Source organism: Electrophorus electricus, chromosome 20 (assembly GCF_013358815.1).
Source record: "Electrophorus electricus isolate fEleEle1 chromosome 20, fEleEle1.pri, whole genome shotgun sequence".
NCBI lineage: Eukaryota > Metazoa > Chordata > Actinopteri > Gymnotiformes > Gymnotidae > Electrophorus > Electrophorus electricus.
The window spans coordinates 6,619,102-6,634,423 of NC_049554.1; the positions used below are offsets into that span (position 1 = coordinate 6,619,102).

Consider the following 15,322-nt stretch of genomic DNA (forward strand, 5'->3'; position numbering starts at 1 on the left):
CGGAAACCAGAGCCCGGGCAGAAAAACGCAGGACAAAATGAAAGTGGAAACCACCCAAGTGCCTGCTGACATGACCTTGGGCATGCAGCCTTGTGCGTGTGTGCATACATATGTATGTGTGTGTGTGTGTGTGTGTGTGTGTGTGTGTGTGTGTGTGTGTGTGTGTGTGTGTGTGTGTGTGTGTGCGTGTGCGCGTCTACAGCAGGACCCGGAGCTGTACTCGGTGGACCTGGAGAAAGACAATAAAGGTTTTGGCTTCAGCCTGCGAGGGGGCCGCGAGTACAACATGGACCTGTATGTGCTGCGTCTGGCCGAGGGAGGAGCCGCTGTGCACAACGGCATGATGAGGGTAGGCCCCGCCCCCTCCACCTCAAAACTCACACACACGGCCAATCACACCTATCCGTTACTGCACCCAAGTCAATAAAAGCTGAACCACATCCCAGTCAGACGTATTGATCACCGATTCTGACCTCTGTCACACCCCATAATCAGACCTGATTACTGCTGCTGACCTCTGAACTCAACAGGGAAAATCCCTCATAATTTGGATCACCGGTTTAAAAAAACTTGATAATGTGTCATTGCATTCTGTAGTTAGTGGTGGACTTTCAGAGCATAAATCAATATCATTTGATAGGAAAATACATTTTGCATAGTACGTATAATTTAATAAGGGAATACATTTTGCATAGGATCACTAAAAACATTTTCCAACTAGAACATAATTAAATTTTAAGTTGAAAATGAAAGTTTTAACAGTTAAACACTTCTAAAACCAGACGAAGGAGTTTATCCAGGCCATCGTGCGTGTGTCCAGGCTGTTTCCAGCTGATCCCACGTCAGAATCGATCCGTAGAGTTCCAAACACCTTCCGCCAGGTCGTGTATGGATCCACTCCTGCAGTTTTCCAACCCACGCGGTTTCCTGTACCTATGTGAGCGTGCTCCTGTTCCTGGGTCCTGCATGCTTATGCACTGCAGATATGACAACCTCAGCCCGCAGTTACCCAGACGGGCCGGGGAACGCCGAGGACGCAGAGCGGGAAGGCAGCAGGAACACCGGAGCCGCCGTCGCAGTTGCGTTTCCCAAGATCCGTCCCATAACTGACGGATAACCAGAGGCACGGAGGGAATCTGTCACTTATGTAATATATTTCCTGTCTACAAATAGTTTATGTAAAGTACAGCTTTCTCAATTTTGATTTTACTACAAGGATTTATGTTCAACTTGCACCAAGAAAGATTCCTTGTCCGCGTCGTACTTGGCAAATAAAAGATTCTGGTTCAGATATAGTTGCCCTGGATTTCCAGATTAAGTATTTAATCTTCTTTGTTTCGGAGTCCTGACACCTAACATCCTCTTGTCTGTAATTCTCTACATCACTGTCTGTACATCCCAAGTCATCAGAATCTGAACTACGGCCAGCGTGAGGCGTTTCGGATTTCGTTGACCTTGGTGCCACGTTTTTTTTTTACCTTGGTGATTATTTTTGTTTGTGCGTCTGGGTTCTCTGAGAAAATGTTCGTACTCACCTCCAGGAGACTATCCTACTTCTGACACCAACTTGTTAGGAAAAAATTCCCAGTTTTCCTGAACCTGTCCTCCCCATGGTCCCGTCAACAGCCAGGGCCCTGGGGCTCACGTCTCAGATGAGTGACGGAGTCAGAGATGCTGGGAAACGCAAGCGGTTTATTTCCGCTTTTCCATCAGGGTATATATGTGTAAAAAAAAAGAAGCAGAACCGTCGGAAGATTAGCATATTCATAAGTACATATGCAAATCAAAGAACATATGCAAATCAAACCAACTTCTGTGGACACAAGCAGTATAAAAAACATAGTTGGTCAAAGAAATGACGAAAACGAGCAGAACATAAGAGGCCCTTGTGTGACCGTAGAGTGTTCCGTCAGCTGAGGGCCGAACTCTCAAACTGGTTTCAGCTGGTAACTTGCAGTGCGCCTCACGCCGTTTTGATTTGCGTTGAATTTCCTAAAATTCCATTTTTATCCACCCGTCTTGACCCTTTTCCTGTCTTCCTGTTTCTCCCTCCTTTCTGTTTCTCCTCCGCGTCTCCCCAGGTAGGGGACGAGATCCTGGAGATTAACGGCGAGAGCACCAAGGGCATGAAGCACGCCCGCGCCATCGAGCTGATCAAAAACGGCGGCCGGACGGTCCACCTCGTGCTGAAGAGGGGTGACGGCTCCGTGCCCGACTATGGTGGGTCCGTCTATGAAAACATCCCTTTCTCCCCTGTCTTCAGCCCCTGACGGCGCCGCCCCCTGACGGAGCCGCTCCACCCTTCTGCGCGCCGGCCTCCTGCTACTGGGTGATGGGTCGTCTTCTGTTGCCTTTGCCCACCTCTCTGCTTCTGCGCACCAGGCTAGTTTAGCAAGGGACGCTGGGAAATGTAGTTCCTGGAGCCTTTTTCCGCCCCTCTTTTTTTGGGTAGTGGTTGTGTTTCTTGGGAAAATGCTTCTTAACTGCTGAGCTGAACACACAAAGAAAACCAAACCTGCAACTGGACTGTAGGGTTAATCCTTCTCATAGGTCTCACGGAGTGATATATTTTAAGATAAAATGATTTAAACATTGAAGCAAGCTTGACAGACTCCTGTGTGCCGTCTTGGGTGACATCACAGAGTCAGCGGGGTGTAAGTAAACATATTTATTCTATTTATTGAACATACGCTGCTGAGAAGATGCCAAGAGACTTGAAGGCGTTCTAGGACCCGGAACATTCCAGTCATTCTGTGTTGTAGCAGGCTCGTACCCGCCTCTCACGTTGTAAACGCACACGGGACACTCGACAGACCCGCTGATCCGTCCCGCGCTGTGGGGTCGTAAACACAGACGCTGTCCCGCTCACTCAACACTGAAATGTCTGGTGCTGCATGATGTCTTCAGTGAAATTGTTTGTTTAAAAAAAAAAAACTTTGTTTTCCATAATATTTATGGATGAGTCATTGTACCTGTTTGGATATCTTTAATTGGTGTTGGGTTTTTTTGTTATATTTCTTTCTTGATCACTTGACAGATTTTTCTTTCATGTTTTGTCAAGTTTGGAATGTGACATGAATTGGGTTTTTTTTCTACTCCAAATACAATAACTCTGTGAGGTTATTATATTTTTGTACTATAATTTCATTCTTCTTCTTCCACATTCTGCTGGTTTCTGTTTGCAGTGTAAATTGCTTTATTCACTGTGATGTGTCTGTGTGTGTGTCTGTGTGTGTGTGTGTGTGTGTGTGTGTACGGCACTGGGGTCTGTGTGCTGCTGGGTACTCGTGTAGTGGTGCAGATCTGTCCCTTTAATGTTGATTTTCCACTCAAGGGTTGAGGGCATTTTATGGACAATTGCTGTCTTTGACTAATAGAACAAATAAACACCTTTTCCATTACAAAACCTCTCTCATGCCATCACTCTCTCAAGCCTGTTGGTTCAGGGATCTAAACGCTGTGCTTCTCTCTCTCTCCCGTGTTTTGTTTGGGTTTGCACTCCTCTGTGGTTCCGGTCTCTCCTCCCCTCCCCTCCCCCTCCCCTATCTCAGCGATGGTGTCTTCCCAAGCCTCAGCTGGCGGAAGAAGCGATAAGGCGGTGGAGCCTGGTTTCTACCAGAACCAGAACACGGTTTGTATCTGCCACGTGCCGTGCTGCGCCGTGCCGTCATGTCCCAGCCGGTCTCCATCGCCAGCGCCGCCTCCCGTTCTGTACGGGTGGGACCATTTACCCACAATGCATTGCTGCAGCCACTCCCGTCATTCCGTGGATTCATGGTACACATTCATGGAAAATACAGCAAAAGTCATCGTCCTTCACCACAGCGTTGCAGTCGTGTGCGTGTGTGTTGATAGTAGTTTGTGTTTATATGAAATGACTTGCACTTCCATTAACACATACATAGAGAAACAAATCTTTTCTGATCTTTGTGTGTTCTAAACACAATCTGGCATTTCTGGCCAGCAAAACATTAAAGGATCAATAAGTCATTTCTACCACCAAAAAGTAGCAAACAATATTCATGAAAGTGACTTTTTTTTTTTTTTTTTTTTCCCCCTGTAACGTGTGCCGCACGATACGAAGAATGAAATTGCTTTATAGGTCTCGAATGAACCAGTTTATGGTCCATAGAGCAGGTCCTGATCCTGAGGACAGAATCTCCCCAGTAACTTCCTGTAAATACGTTTAACAAAGCAAAGTTTATAAAAACCTGTTTGCTGAGCTTTACACGCGTACAAATATCTGCCAGTTTCCCCCAGACAGAAGTGTGTTCCTTCATTATATATCCTTCATTATATATGCTCCGTCAGCGAGAGCTGCTTAAAGGCTTATTTATTTTTAGCCTGCGGGTTTTCAGTCGAATTCATTTCCCAAATTCATTCAACTGTTTACCAGTCCTTCCATATTTTCTCCGACAGAATCCCCCACCACTCTCAAGAGATACTGCAGTTATTACTACTACTTCATATTTTCCCCTAAATTAGATTTTGGGCGAGACGGGCTTTAGCCGTTAGCATGCGCTAAAATGATTCATTAGGTTTTAGAGGCATGAACAATATCTCAGTATTGATGAACTAGAACCGGAAGACGTGCTACAACTGAAGAAAGAGCTGCTGCTCTGTGGATCCTTTTCATGTCAGGATCGAGCTTAGAATTAGTCCGTCCTCCAATACAGTAGCACACCGACCGAGCAGGGCTTAGAAAAGCTTAGTGTAACGTGGTTCTCACTCTAGACCTTGCTGTGCGTTTCCAGAGACACAAGCCGCAGTAAAACAAACTAGGGTTAGTGGTTTTTATTACCCATAATTCCTTGTGTATTTTCCAGACGGCAGCGACGACGTCAACGGGGCTCAAGCCGTTTCGAAAGTGAGCTCAGCGCCTCCCCGCGGCCGGTCCCGCCCGCCACTGGTCTCCAGCTCTCCACCTGACGTCCATAAATCATCTCGCCACGAGGACAACAGAAGGGCACGGGAGTCAGACCCTCACAATCCCGGCCGCCGCTCCGACCCCCATTCCAACCCCAGACACCGCTCCCCGGAGAGGAAGGGCAGGAACAAGCATCACAGCAGGGAAGGCGACGCGGACGCCAGGCCGGCCAGGAAGACGGGCGACGGACGGTCCGGCAGGGACGACTCGCACCATCCTCACCGCAGCCGACACCGTTCGCCGGAGAGGAGGCACCGGGCCCGGAGCGCCGAGAACACCCTGAACAGCCACTACGGGCATCGGAAGGGCCGATCTCCGGACCGTCGCCGCCATCGTCAGCGCCATTCCTCTCCGCACAGGCACCGGTCGCCGTACCGCTCGGGGCACCGGCACAGATCACCTCACCGCTCCCCACACCACCACGGATACCGGTCACCCCGGAGACGCCCCAACCCTTCCCCCTCCAGACCGCCCAATGGCAAGCTGCAGCCGGAGAAGGATGTGGTCCTGAAGGAGCCACCTCCACCCGAACCTCCGTCTCGGCTGGACAGGGAGCTGTCAGAGTTGGACCAGCTGAACCGGGAGAACTCCCCCCTGTTGGATGACACAGTAGACAGTGACAACTTCCTCCCGGGACAGTCCTACAACTGGTTAGACCATGACGACTTCCTGCCACGACAGCCCTATGAACGTTTAGACCGTGACATCCTCCCGCGACAGTCCTACGACCGGGTAAACCGTTTTGGCCGTGACGACGACCCACTCCGAGGGTCATACGATCGTCTGAACCGTGATGACACCTTGCCCAGAGAGTCATCCAACCGCTTCCGCGACCTCTCCTCTATGGAGCGGACGTATCGTGAAGAGAGCCTGCTCAGAAGGTCACTCCAGGACCAGAGTGTCCCACAGGTCAGGACCCCAGACTCGGTCGCGGCCTTCCGCAAGTACGGCTGTCCGTGGCCCGCAGACTACAGGACCAGGAGCCTGAGCCAAGACGTGCCCTTCGCCAGGGGCTCAGCAGATAAGGAGGTCTGGCAGGAGAATGACGCCAGAGACCAAGTAAGAGATTATTACTTGAGTCCATTCATGTGGTCCGAAAGCTGGCTTCCCGAGCCCTGGACGATGGCCTACCAAGAAAATTCCACAGATCTCAGTATCTGATCAAACTGGCCCAAAACATCCCAATCCGAGGAGCGTGCGGACATCCCCAGGATACTAAGCTACGGAGCTGACATCCCTGTGTTTTCCTAAACTGAGATTCCTTGACTTGTAACAGTGAAAGAATGGTTTTTATTGTATGTTCCAGGAGAAGTTTTTTTTTCCCTCTCATTTCTTTTTCTACAAATGAACAAACAGTTCTACTCCCATCAGATGTTGACAACTGTGTATAAAGAAAGCAATTATGTGCCTAATGGCACCATTCATGTCAGGTTTTTTCGTTTCTAAAAGGCAGCCTTTGAATCTGCTATCCATCCCCTTCTCCACGGTAGTATCTTCTGTTTCAGAGAGCACCTGTGCAGTGAGCTCTGTCTTCAGTACGCGCACGTTTGCATGTCTTCATACTTTAGTGTCTGTTTTTGGTTTTTTCCTCTCTCCCTTGGTGCCAGTGTTTTTGAAACGTTTGACCAGTGTATAGCACAAGTCTGCATTCATTTGTATATTTTTGACAGTTTGCAGTACATGTTTCAGAGGTAACGATTTTACAAGAATGGAGGGCAAATGAAGGTAAAATTATGATGTGAAAATAAAAGTAAAAAAAAATATAAATATATATATATATATATATATATATATATATATATATATATATATATATATATATACACACACACACGTTCTTTTGATTGTCTTAATTGGAAGGGTGCCCAGAGTGTCCGTCATGCATTGGTGTCTTGCGTGGATGGATAATGGGAAGAGAGGGAGATATAGACAGACAGACGACAGGTGCCGGGAGGGAGATGCATCCTTGAGCTTCAACAGGAAAGAGAAAGAGAAGCGACATATATTCAGACATGTGTGTGCGCGTGTGTGTGTGGGTGTGGGCGCGGGCGGGCCGTGGATGGTGTATTAGTGTACTGAAAGACGGAATTCTTCTGCAAGACTGCAAAACAGTTTCCGAGGAGGACAACTTTATCTTCTCTGTTCAGGTTCAGTGGTGGTAGAAGAGAGACCTTCAGTAGTCAAACCACGGAGCAGAAGCTCTTGCCAGTCTGGCCAGGTGCTCCCTCTGTCTGGGTTTATCTGGTGAATAGTAAGGAGAGATCTGTTCTCCAATACGGAGCGAGTGATGAGACGAGGAAAGGACAAAGAAAATGGATCTGCTGGGGTTTGCTGAATGTAAAGAATGTTGATTTCGGAGCAGTTTAGGCCTGATGAATAAGAAACAGGAGACTATTCCTGCATTATAACAGATGGGTAAAGGTATTTGGTCTCAGAGGAACTGCCCTCTCTGTGGAGTTGGTCATGAATGTGTGCAAGATGGACCAGATTACGACTCTGCAAAGCTTCAGAAATATGGTCTCTTAGTTGAGAGTGTTTTCTGTTTTCTCTGGAGGCGTCATTACGAACTTCGTTCTTGTTCTGCTTTAAGGATCGAGTTTCCTGCAGTTCTGACCATGGAACCTTGAGCAGGGGGCCACGGGGCCAGGGCCATTATGGATGAGCTTAGATCGGGTCTCGATTGATTCCTCGTTTCAGACTCATTTCAGTCCCCAGAAGGAGTGCCATTTTAAGGAGTGGTGATGATAGCAGTAGGAAATGCAGACCTGGTGTCCGCAGTATTCTCAGAAATGATCTAAGCGTGACTGTTTTACTCAGGATCGTAGCACCAAATTTTGGGTCCTTCACTTTGCTTGAGAAAAGGTCACTAATAGCTACTCAAACAGAAGCGTGGAAGTTGGAACACCTGCTGGCAACCTCCTTTGAGCTCACCGTGTCTCGTCTTCAGTTGAATCACAAACACAATAGTTGCTTTCTCTTTTTCCCGCTTGCTGACAGCGGAACCAACATCTTGGCAGTAGTTGCTACGTAGCAGCTGGCCTGAGGTGAACTTTGCTCGAATGTGATTGCAAAACCAGAAATGGCTGTTTTTAAAAACGCTTACCTGCAGCAGTGAGTCAAATCCAGAGCTGTTTTATCATCTTGTGCTTGTTACAAATGACTGCACATTTGGCTAATTAGCTAGATAGCTTGTGTTGCAGCATAAATCTCCCCTATGCGAGTAACTTTTTACGGGTTTAGGCCTAGCGTGTTTTAGCTGCTAACAGAGATCGTTGTGGCTCACCGTGTGATGCTGTTGTCATTCCACTGCGGTTCCAGTGGGTCTGTTTGCATAATGCTAATCAGGTCCTTACAGCATTAATTAAGTGTTTAGCAGAACTAGCTCTTTATTCAGGTGCGGGAATGATTGCCTTTCTGTCTCTCTTGGTTGTTTGGGAGGCATGTGTTTATTCTTCGAAGGAGAGCCGTCTCTGCAGGTAACAAACCACTCTGTGCACGAGTCCAACTGCAGAAAGTGCATTTCAGCGGACTTTAATAAACGAAAGAGCTCCGGGTTTTATTGTCTGATGGCCTACTGTAAATTAGCTGTCACGCACTTCTGCACGCGTCTTACTTAGACAAGTTAATAAAATCTGCGCTACAAAATGTTAAGTGTGAGCAGGATTGGAGTGTCAGGGGAAGGCTGACCTTGGTGCAGGTTCCTTCTGTTGTCGTTGGTGATGCGAAAGTGAATGAAAGAGGAGCGTATCCGTGCGTCTGTGTCGGGGTGGGAGCGGGGACAAGCCTCTCCTTAGTGTCGGAGCGTTCCCAAGCTGTCCTGCAAGATTCCTACTGTGCCTTAAGACTCTTTGACTGGTCTGTGCATCTATAGATTCAACTTGGATTGGTTCTTTTTTTAATTTCTGAACCCCGGTTCTCACAGCAGCGTATAGCGTCATTTATTTCAGTGAGAGCACAGCCGTGATCCCACAAAATGCCTTTGCCAGTTGGACAAGACCGATACCTAGTATAGACAACACAGCTGTGACTGACACCATATCATAAGCTAATGCACTAATACAGTTATAGGGACACAGATGTGCTAAAGCAGAATATTCCCACGAAATCTCATAAAAATCTCATAATCCCATAAAAAGCATGAGGACTGTAAAGACTATATGGTAGTGAAATTAGAGTATTTCATAGTTTAATGTGGCAGGGAGTACAGTAGTGTGCCTTCATGAGACAGGAATCCGAGGTTTGTCTCTCCTGGTGGTTATGTGCCATTAATTCAGTTAACAAATGATAACAGATGGTTCTGCCCACAGCCCTAAATACGCGCCCCTTAGTGTAATGCAATATACACTAAAAACATTGTCACATGCATACACTTATCAGACATTATGGAATTGGAGGAAGGACATCAAGTGGTATTTCTTACTGAGATTGGTTGGACCACGGCAGAAAGGATCTTGTGAAGTTTTCACCCTTCAGATTCTTTTTGAAGCGTGACCTGTGTGACTGAGCACCTCTTCATCTGCACTCTGTTGGGCACCCTGGTGCATCACACTGCCGTTAGACCGGTAGCCACAACAGACCGGTTTTCAGTCACCCACCTCCGTGACGGAGTCTAAACAACCCTCTGCTCATACAGAACACGTTTTAGTCCAGATCAGGACTGCGTTTGTTATGTGTAAAGGAGGATGACTACAGAGAGCAGCTCAGGATGAGCCTTCAGGGCGTACAGTATGTCTGGTAGGACGTACAGGACATCTGGTTTTTGTGATCTAGGCCAAGGGCTGCAAGCTTCCCTTGCACACTTGGAGATAATAGCACGAGCATAATGCACAGTTCACCTGTTCCAGTCCCCTAGTTCTCCAAAACTCCTTTTATACCTCATCCAGTGCTTTCAAGCAATCCAAGTGTCCCTCATCTGGTCCTCTCTCTAGAGTAAACGAACATTTGAAACCTGCAGACCTGCAGCGTTGCTATAGCAACTCGAACATCGTTTCACCTTACCACCAATATGCTTATTTGTTTCCATGACAAAATTATAACAAGCAGGAAATATCCAATATAGTACAATTATACTCAGTGATGGTATACTATAATTATACTCAGTAATATAGTATAATCACACTGAGTAATTCAGCTGATAATATAATAATAAAAAACCTACATTGCTGTACCAGAATTGTGCACGAGGACTATGGATTCGATTTAACGTATAACTGTAAATTCAGTAAGCTGCACCCAGAGGACTAATTCAGCGGGTTGTCACTCTTCCTGAACACCCAAAGCTCTCTGGATAGACTATAAATGTAACCCTATGTTTTCTCCTCTCACCTTATCATTTTGCTATAGGGGGAAAAATAGAATAATTTTTCTCCTGATGTGTACAAAAATGCATTTTTCTTAATGCTGTTTTCTCAAATCTGCCAAAGCACATCACCTGTTGAGTGTAAAATGGATGCACCTGCCTTATTTCAGAAGTGAAATGGGTTTTGTGCCTGAGACGGTTCAGCTTGCTTTCTCACTGACAAGTACCACCTCTCAAAAACACGTTTGTGCTGTAGAGAGCAGCGCAATTAAGCTGTAGCAGGCAGTCAATGAACTCGAATAAGAACACAGCGGATCGCGTGAAAAACAACTATGATGGTGATAGCTAAGCAGCGAGGCTTTTTCGTGACTCCTGCTGAAACACGGTGAAACGCGTACAGCGTTTTGAGTTCGTTATGGATGGTCGGCGTTCTCCTATTCAGATCCACGGATGGTATCTGATGGTACTCATTATCGTTATCTTCTAACACAGGATGACCCCGAGCACGCCGAGGGCAGCCACGGAAGACGGAAAACGGTGTAGACAGCATCACGGATGCTCAGCATCACTACTTACAATTTATTGCACATTTATAAGGATGGTTTTATTTTTTTAGTATCACATTAGCAATAATCAGGAATTAGACAATGAGTGAAAATGGTTGTGGTTCCAAAATCTTTCTTCTCACAATGAACGCGACATGTATAGCAAAACAAACATGACGAGGTAGAGGTACACAGCCTGGATGGTACCTCTATCCGAATATGAAACGAATGCAATCTCTCTCCTTGTTCGAGTGTAGGTAGCTTTGGATGAGTGTAACTCTCTCCTTGTTCGGGCGTAGGTAGCCATGCTCACGCCCCCGTGGTCTTTCGGCCCACCGTTCCCCTCGGACGCGGACAGCTCAGGGCCCCGCGGAGGCGGAGCCAACCTCGTCCTCCAGCTCCTTCCCCGTGCGAAGCTTGTGCACCGTGCGCCTCGCACACTTGCGGAAGCGCTTGCACATGCAGATGCAGATCAGGGGGCCCCAGAGCACGGAGCTCTTGGCCAGGAAGGCCGTGATCGTCAAGGCGACTGGGCTGAAGGCGTCGCCGTGGTGCGTGAAGACGTGCCAGGTCGTGGCAGCGTAGGGCGTCCAGCAGGCGAGGAAGACGGCAGTGAGGGTCAGGGCCGTGCGGGTGGTCTCTCCTTCCTCCTCCTCCTGCTGCGTTAACAGCACCAGCACTGACGGGACCGAGCAGACCGCGATGGCGCTCAGCGGAACGGCCAGGTGCAGGGTGAACAGGTACAGGACGTACGCCTCGTTCTCTAGCCCAGGCTTGTTGGTGTAGACGTCCACGCCGCATGAGCACTGGAGACCCTCCGGGATGTAGCGCGAGATCTCGAGCAGGGGCGGAAGCGCAGCTGAAAAGGCCATGAGCCAGGCCACGCCCACGCCGCCCACCGCCAGCCGCCGCCGGACCCTCCGCTTCACCGCCGGCCGGCGGGCAACCAGCGCCCGCTCACCGAGCAGGGCGGCCAGCGACCAGAGCGACACCTGCCCGCCCAGCGTGCAGTAGAAGCCCTCAAAGTTGCAGCCCGCCTGCCCCAGGTAGAGGTACCCACCAAAGGCAGAGAGGGCAGCGGCCGGGTAGCCGCACGTCGCCGCGGCGATGTTGGCCACGGCCAGGTTCAGCAGGATGTAGTTGACGGGCGTGCGGAGCTCCTCGTGCTCCACGGTGACGCGGAGCATCAGCAGGTTGCCGCACACGGCGGTGGCCGTTAGGAAGCAGGTGTAGGTGGCCAGGAGTCCGAACACCCAGGATTCCGCCAGGTAGTACTGCGTGTGCTCGTACGGGCTGCGCACCACACCCGACGCGTTGGACACAGGCACATAGAAGTCGGCACCCTCCGTACCGTTCATGGCTCGGGCTGTGTTCCGGTTCTTCTGTGGAATGGCTCACCAGGGAAATGGCATTGGCAGGACATGCGTACAGATTAGCGCTTATGAGATTGTGACCGGTCAGCAGAATATAATTTGGGTCACTTAAATGTTAATCTCCCAGCCCATGCACTCGTAGCAGTCCAGTCGCTGAGTCACATAGGAAAAACAAATCAGCTTTCAAGTCAGAGTGAATCTCAGAAAGCTTTACAGTCTTCAGACAGATCCCATCCAGGCGCACACACACTCCAGAGTGCATCTACAGCATCTATCTGATGATTTTTATCTATCTTGCTCAGGTGACAGTGTTGGAACTTGAACTGGCAACCTTCTGATTACTAGTCAAGTACCTTAACCACTGAAGTACTGGAATAGGTCCTTGTAGTTATTGCCCCTCTGGTGTAGGTAGTTCTAACTGATCAAATACACCCCTCTCTCACGTTCAGCTGCTCCTGAAGACCAGGTGTTGGGCTGGAGCTAACTGCTGTGGGACCGTTGCGTGCAGACACCTGTTTAACATTTACCTTCCATATGCCTCAGATTTCAAATGTAAGTATTATTTCACACCTGTAAGCAAACAGCATGGATGATTATGGGATCGGTTGTTATGGTTTCGGAGTTCCCACCTGAGAACGTACCCCTGCTTGACTCTGGCGTTTTGAAATTCCAAACTGGGGCTGGTTAAAGCTTCTGAAAACCCTGCCTGTCACACACATCTTAGACATTTAATGAGATCCTGTGACGTTCACGGTTCACTGTGGTTAAAACATTGCGTCACAGGTGCCATCTTGTGGTGAGTTTTTGCGGCTCCGTTTTACCAACCCAAAAAGATGGAATTCACACATCTTTGGTATTTTAAATGTCTGTATTTGTCACTGGCATCTAAAACCACCTCCAGACTACACAGTGGGGAAATAAGATGAATTTTGACGTTTCCACAAAGGCAGTTTCTGCACAATATATGACTTTTGCGTGAAGACTTTATACATTTTTAAAAATTGCTTTAACTGCTGATCAGCGGCCACAGAGTGCAGAGATAATCCTGACTGTAATCCTGCTGTCTTCTCTGGGTGCAGTCTGACAGAAGTTCAGTGTTTCAGACTGGTAGTTCGGTGCAAAGTCTTGAAGGCGCCCTCTGCTGTTTTCACACAGCATTACAAGTGGCTTCTGCAAACATCCCAGTCTCTTTCACGCGCCGCACGTGTGATGTCTTAATACGATTTTAACCTCCCTACTGACAACTGGGGTTTCATAAACATGCGCAGCTTGTCCGTTACTACTGAGGAGGTGTCCGCTGATCTTGTCTGCTTCTAGATCTTTCTGTAGCAGTGCAAACAGTCAGTAAGAGCAGCGAGGAGGGTTTGAAAGGTGGCGTCACCTGAACCTAAAGTCCTCTGAAGTGATGATGTACTTCCCTCATAGTTTTCTCACAGAAGACGCAGAGTTTTATGGTACTGTAATAGAGGAACTGGCACCAGGAACCGAACGGGCTTATTACAGCGATTGCGTTTATCTCCGTGCTCTCAGTCCAGACGAACAGAACTGGCTCGCACACCAGCACGGACTCCCATGTCTCTGCGTCCTTATCTGGGCAAGCATTGTTCACACACCACCAACTCCACCGTGAGTCAGAGGACGCCAAACCTCCCTTTTAATCGTTCAGAAAAAGACTGCGTTTAATCCGTTTGGGTGGGGGCCCGTTGCTGCTGAATCAAGGCCAAGGCTCCAACTGAAGTGGGACCTGGTGGGGGATAGAACTCTCACGCAGGTGCTACAGCTGAGAGCAGAGGTCAGCTTATGGTCTTGCTGCTTTTAGCTTTGTTGAGTTCTAACCTGTGTGTTAAAGTCGAATAAAAGGCTTTGTGGTGTGTGTGTGTGTGTGTGTGTGTGTGTTGGCTGTTTCACTCTCAGGCTTCTGTTTCTCAGACCTAAATAACCGCAGTGCTGAGCTGCAAAGTGGGATGAACTTCAGCAGTAACAGCAGTAAAGGTTTCAAACACACACACAGTTCAAAGGAATCGCCCCGTTAAATCCTTTTATAAGAACCCCTGCTGGACATTTCACAGCTGCACAATACAACATCACTAGTACTCGCTGAACTAGCTTGCCAAGCCCCTTTAACACTCCCAGCACCTCCCCAACACTTCCAGCACCTCCCCAACACTCTCAGCCAGCACCTCCCCAACACTCCCAACCCTCGGATGTTGTTTTCACCCGAGCGTTTGGCTCACCTACAGCACTCTGAACTTTTCCCCCGGTCTGGCTTGAGCCCGTGGGAATGCGCGAGCAGGAGTCTCCCTGTGTGCCCGCGGACAGATGGCACACCACTGCGCTCCTGGCAGGAATGGTGTGCACTGTTGAACTTCGGGCTTTTTTTTGAGTCTCTGACTTCTCTGAAATGCTTTCGACAAGGATTTCAGCACCCAGAAGGCCTTGCAGCAAGCCCAGTCTTCCCAATCACCTTCCAATCAGCTCTCTCCTCGAGCCCCTCCCCCGACAACTGCCCTGGTAACAAAGACTTCAGCGAAAAGCAGGAGCAATTGCTACACTGAGGTCTGTGTGCGTGTGCATGTTTAGGCGATGTGTGTTTTTGTTTTTTTACCTCAACCTGACCCTAGAATCATCTTAAATAGATTCTTGTCAGTGTCCTGTCAGTATCCTCACTCTGTCCTGAACCATGAAAGTCGCTGAAAAGCATCTCTCGGCGGAGTACCACACACAGGAAGTCCCACCGCAGCCGTAGACAACGGTGGTGTTGACCAGAGAACTGGCAGAAAGTCTGCTTGCCTCTCTCTCTCTGTGGTAGCACAATAGACACACTGCCAGGCTGTGAGCATAGCGTCTGTTTGCAGTCTGCACTGGTATGGTCTCTTAGTGCGGGTCTGGATCTGCCAACTACCTTCTGCTCAGCTCCTGTTGGAAAGAATCCCTTCATTCCTGTCATATCTGTGAGATTTACCCAGAATCCTCCACACTACACACTAACGTCAGTTTAAGGTAAGCTGCCTGGGCCCAGTGGTAAATTTCAACCATTAAGAACAAAGGAGATATTTTCTGCATGTTATGAAGCCAAACTAAGAATCGGAAAGTTCTGGCACGCTCAGATTGCAGCCTTCCTTGGCTAGTTTAGTCTGCGCTAGCCACGGCAGGCCTTAACTAACTGGACTGCTCTCTC

The 15,322-nt window shown here is 48.5% G+C and overlaps 2 protein-coding genes across 10 annotated transcripts in view; one reads left to right on the forward strand and one right to left on the reverse strand.

The window, feature by feature from the left end:
• Window positions 1–6,671, forward strand: part of LOC113580745 (membrane-associated guanylate kinase, WW and PDZ domain-containing protein 1) — a 74,694-nt gene extending 68,023 nt beyond the window's left edge. For 5 of the 9 annotated variants that reach the window (XM_035520368.1, XM_035520372.1, XM_035520369.1 and 2 more), the window contains 3 exons: window positions 203–349; window positions 2,082–2,220; window positions 4,827–6,671. In XM_035520368.1, coding sequence (XP_035376261.1) covers window positions 203–349; window positions 2,082–2,220; window positions 4,827–6,088 — 1,548 coding nt within the window. In that variant the 3' untranslated portion in view covers window positions 6,089–6,671. Of the gene's footprint in view, window positions 1–202; window positions 350–2,081; window positions 2,221–3,551; window positions 3,632–4,826 lie in introns of all 9 variants that reach the window. The other 4 variants (XM_035520370.1, XM_035520375.1, XM_035520376.1 and 1 more) reach the window with 2 other exon arrangements.
• Window positions 6,672–11,130: 4,459 nt separating this feature from the next.
• On the reverse strand, window positions 11,131–12,129 carry LOC113580743 (blue-sensitive opsin-like). The gene has a single exon (XM_027015471.2). The coding sequence runs from the start codon at window positions 12,127–12,129 to the stop codon at window positions 11,131–11,133; it is 999 nt and encodes a 332-aa protein (XP_026871272.2).
• Between the last annotated feature and the right edge of the window lie 3,193 nt (window positions 12,130–15,322).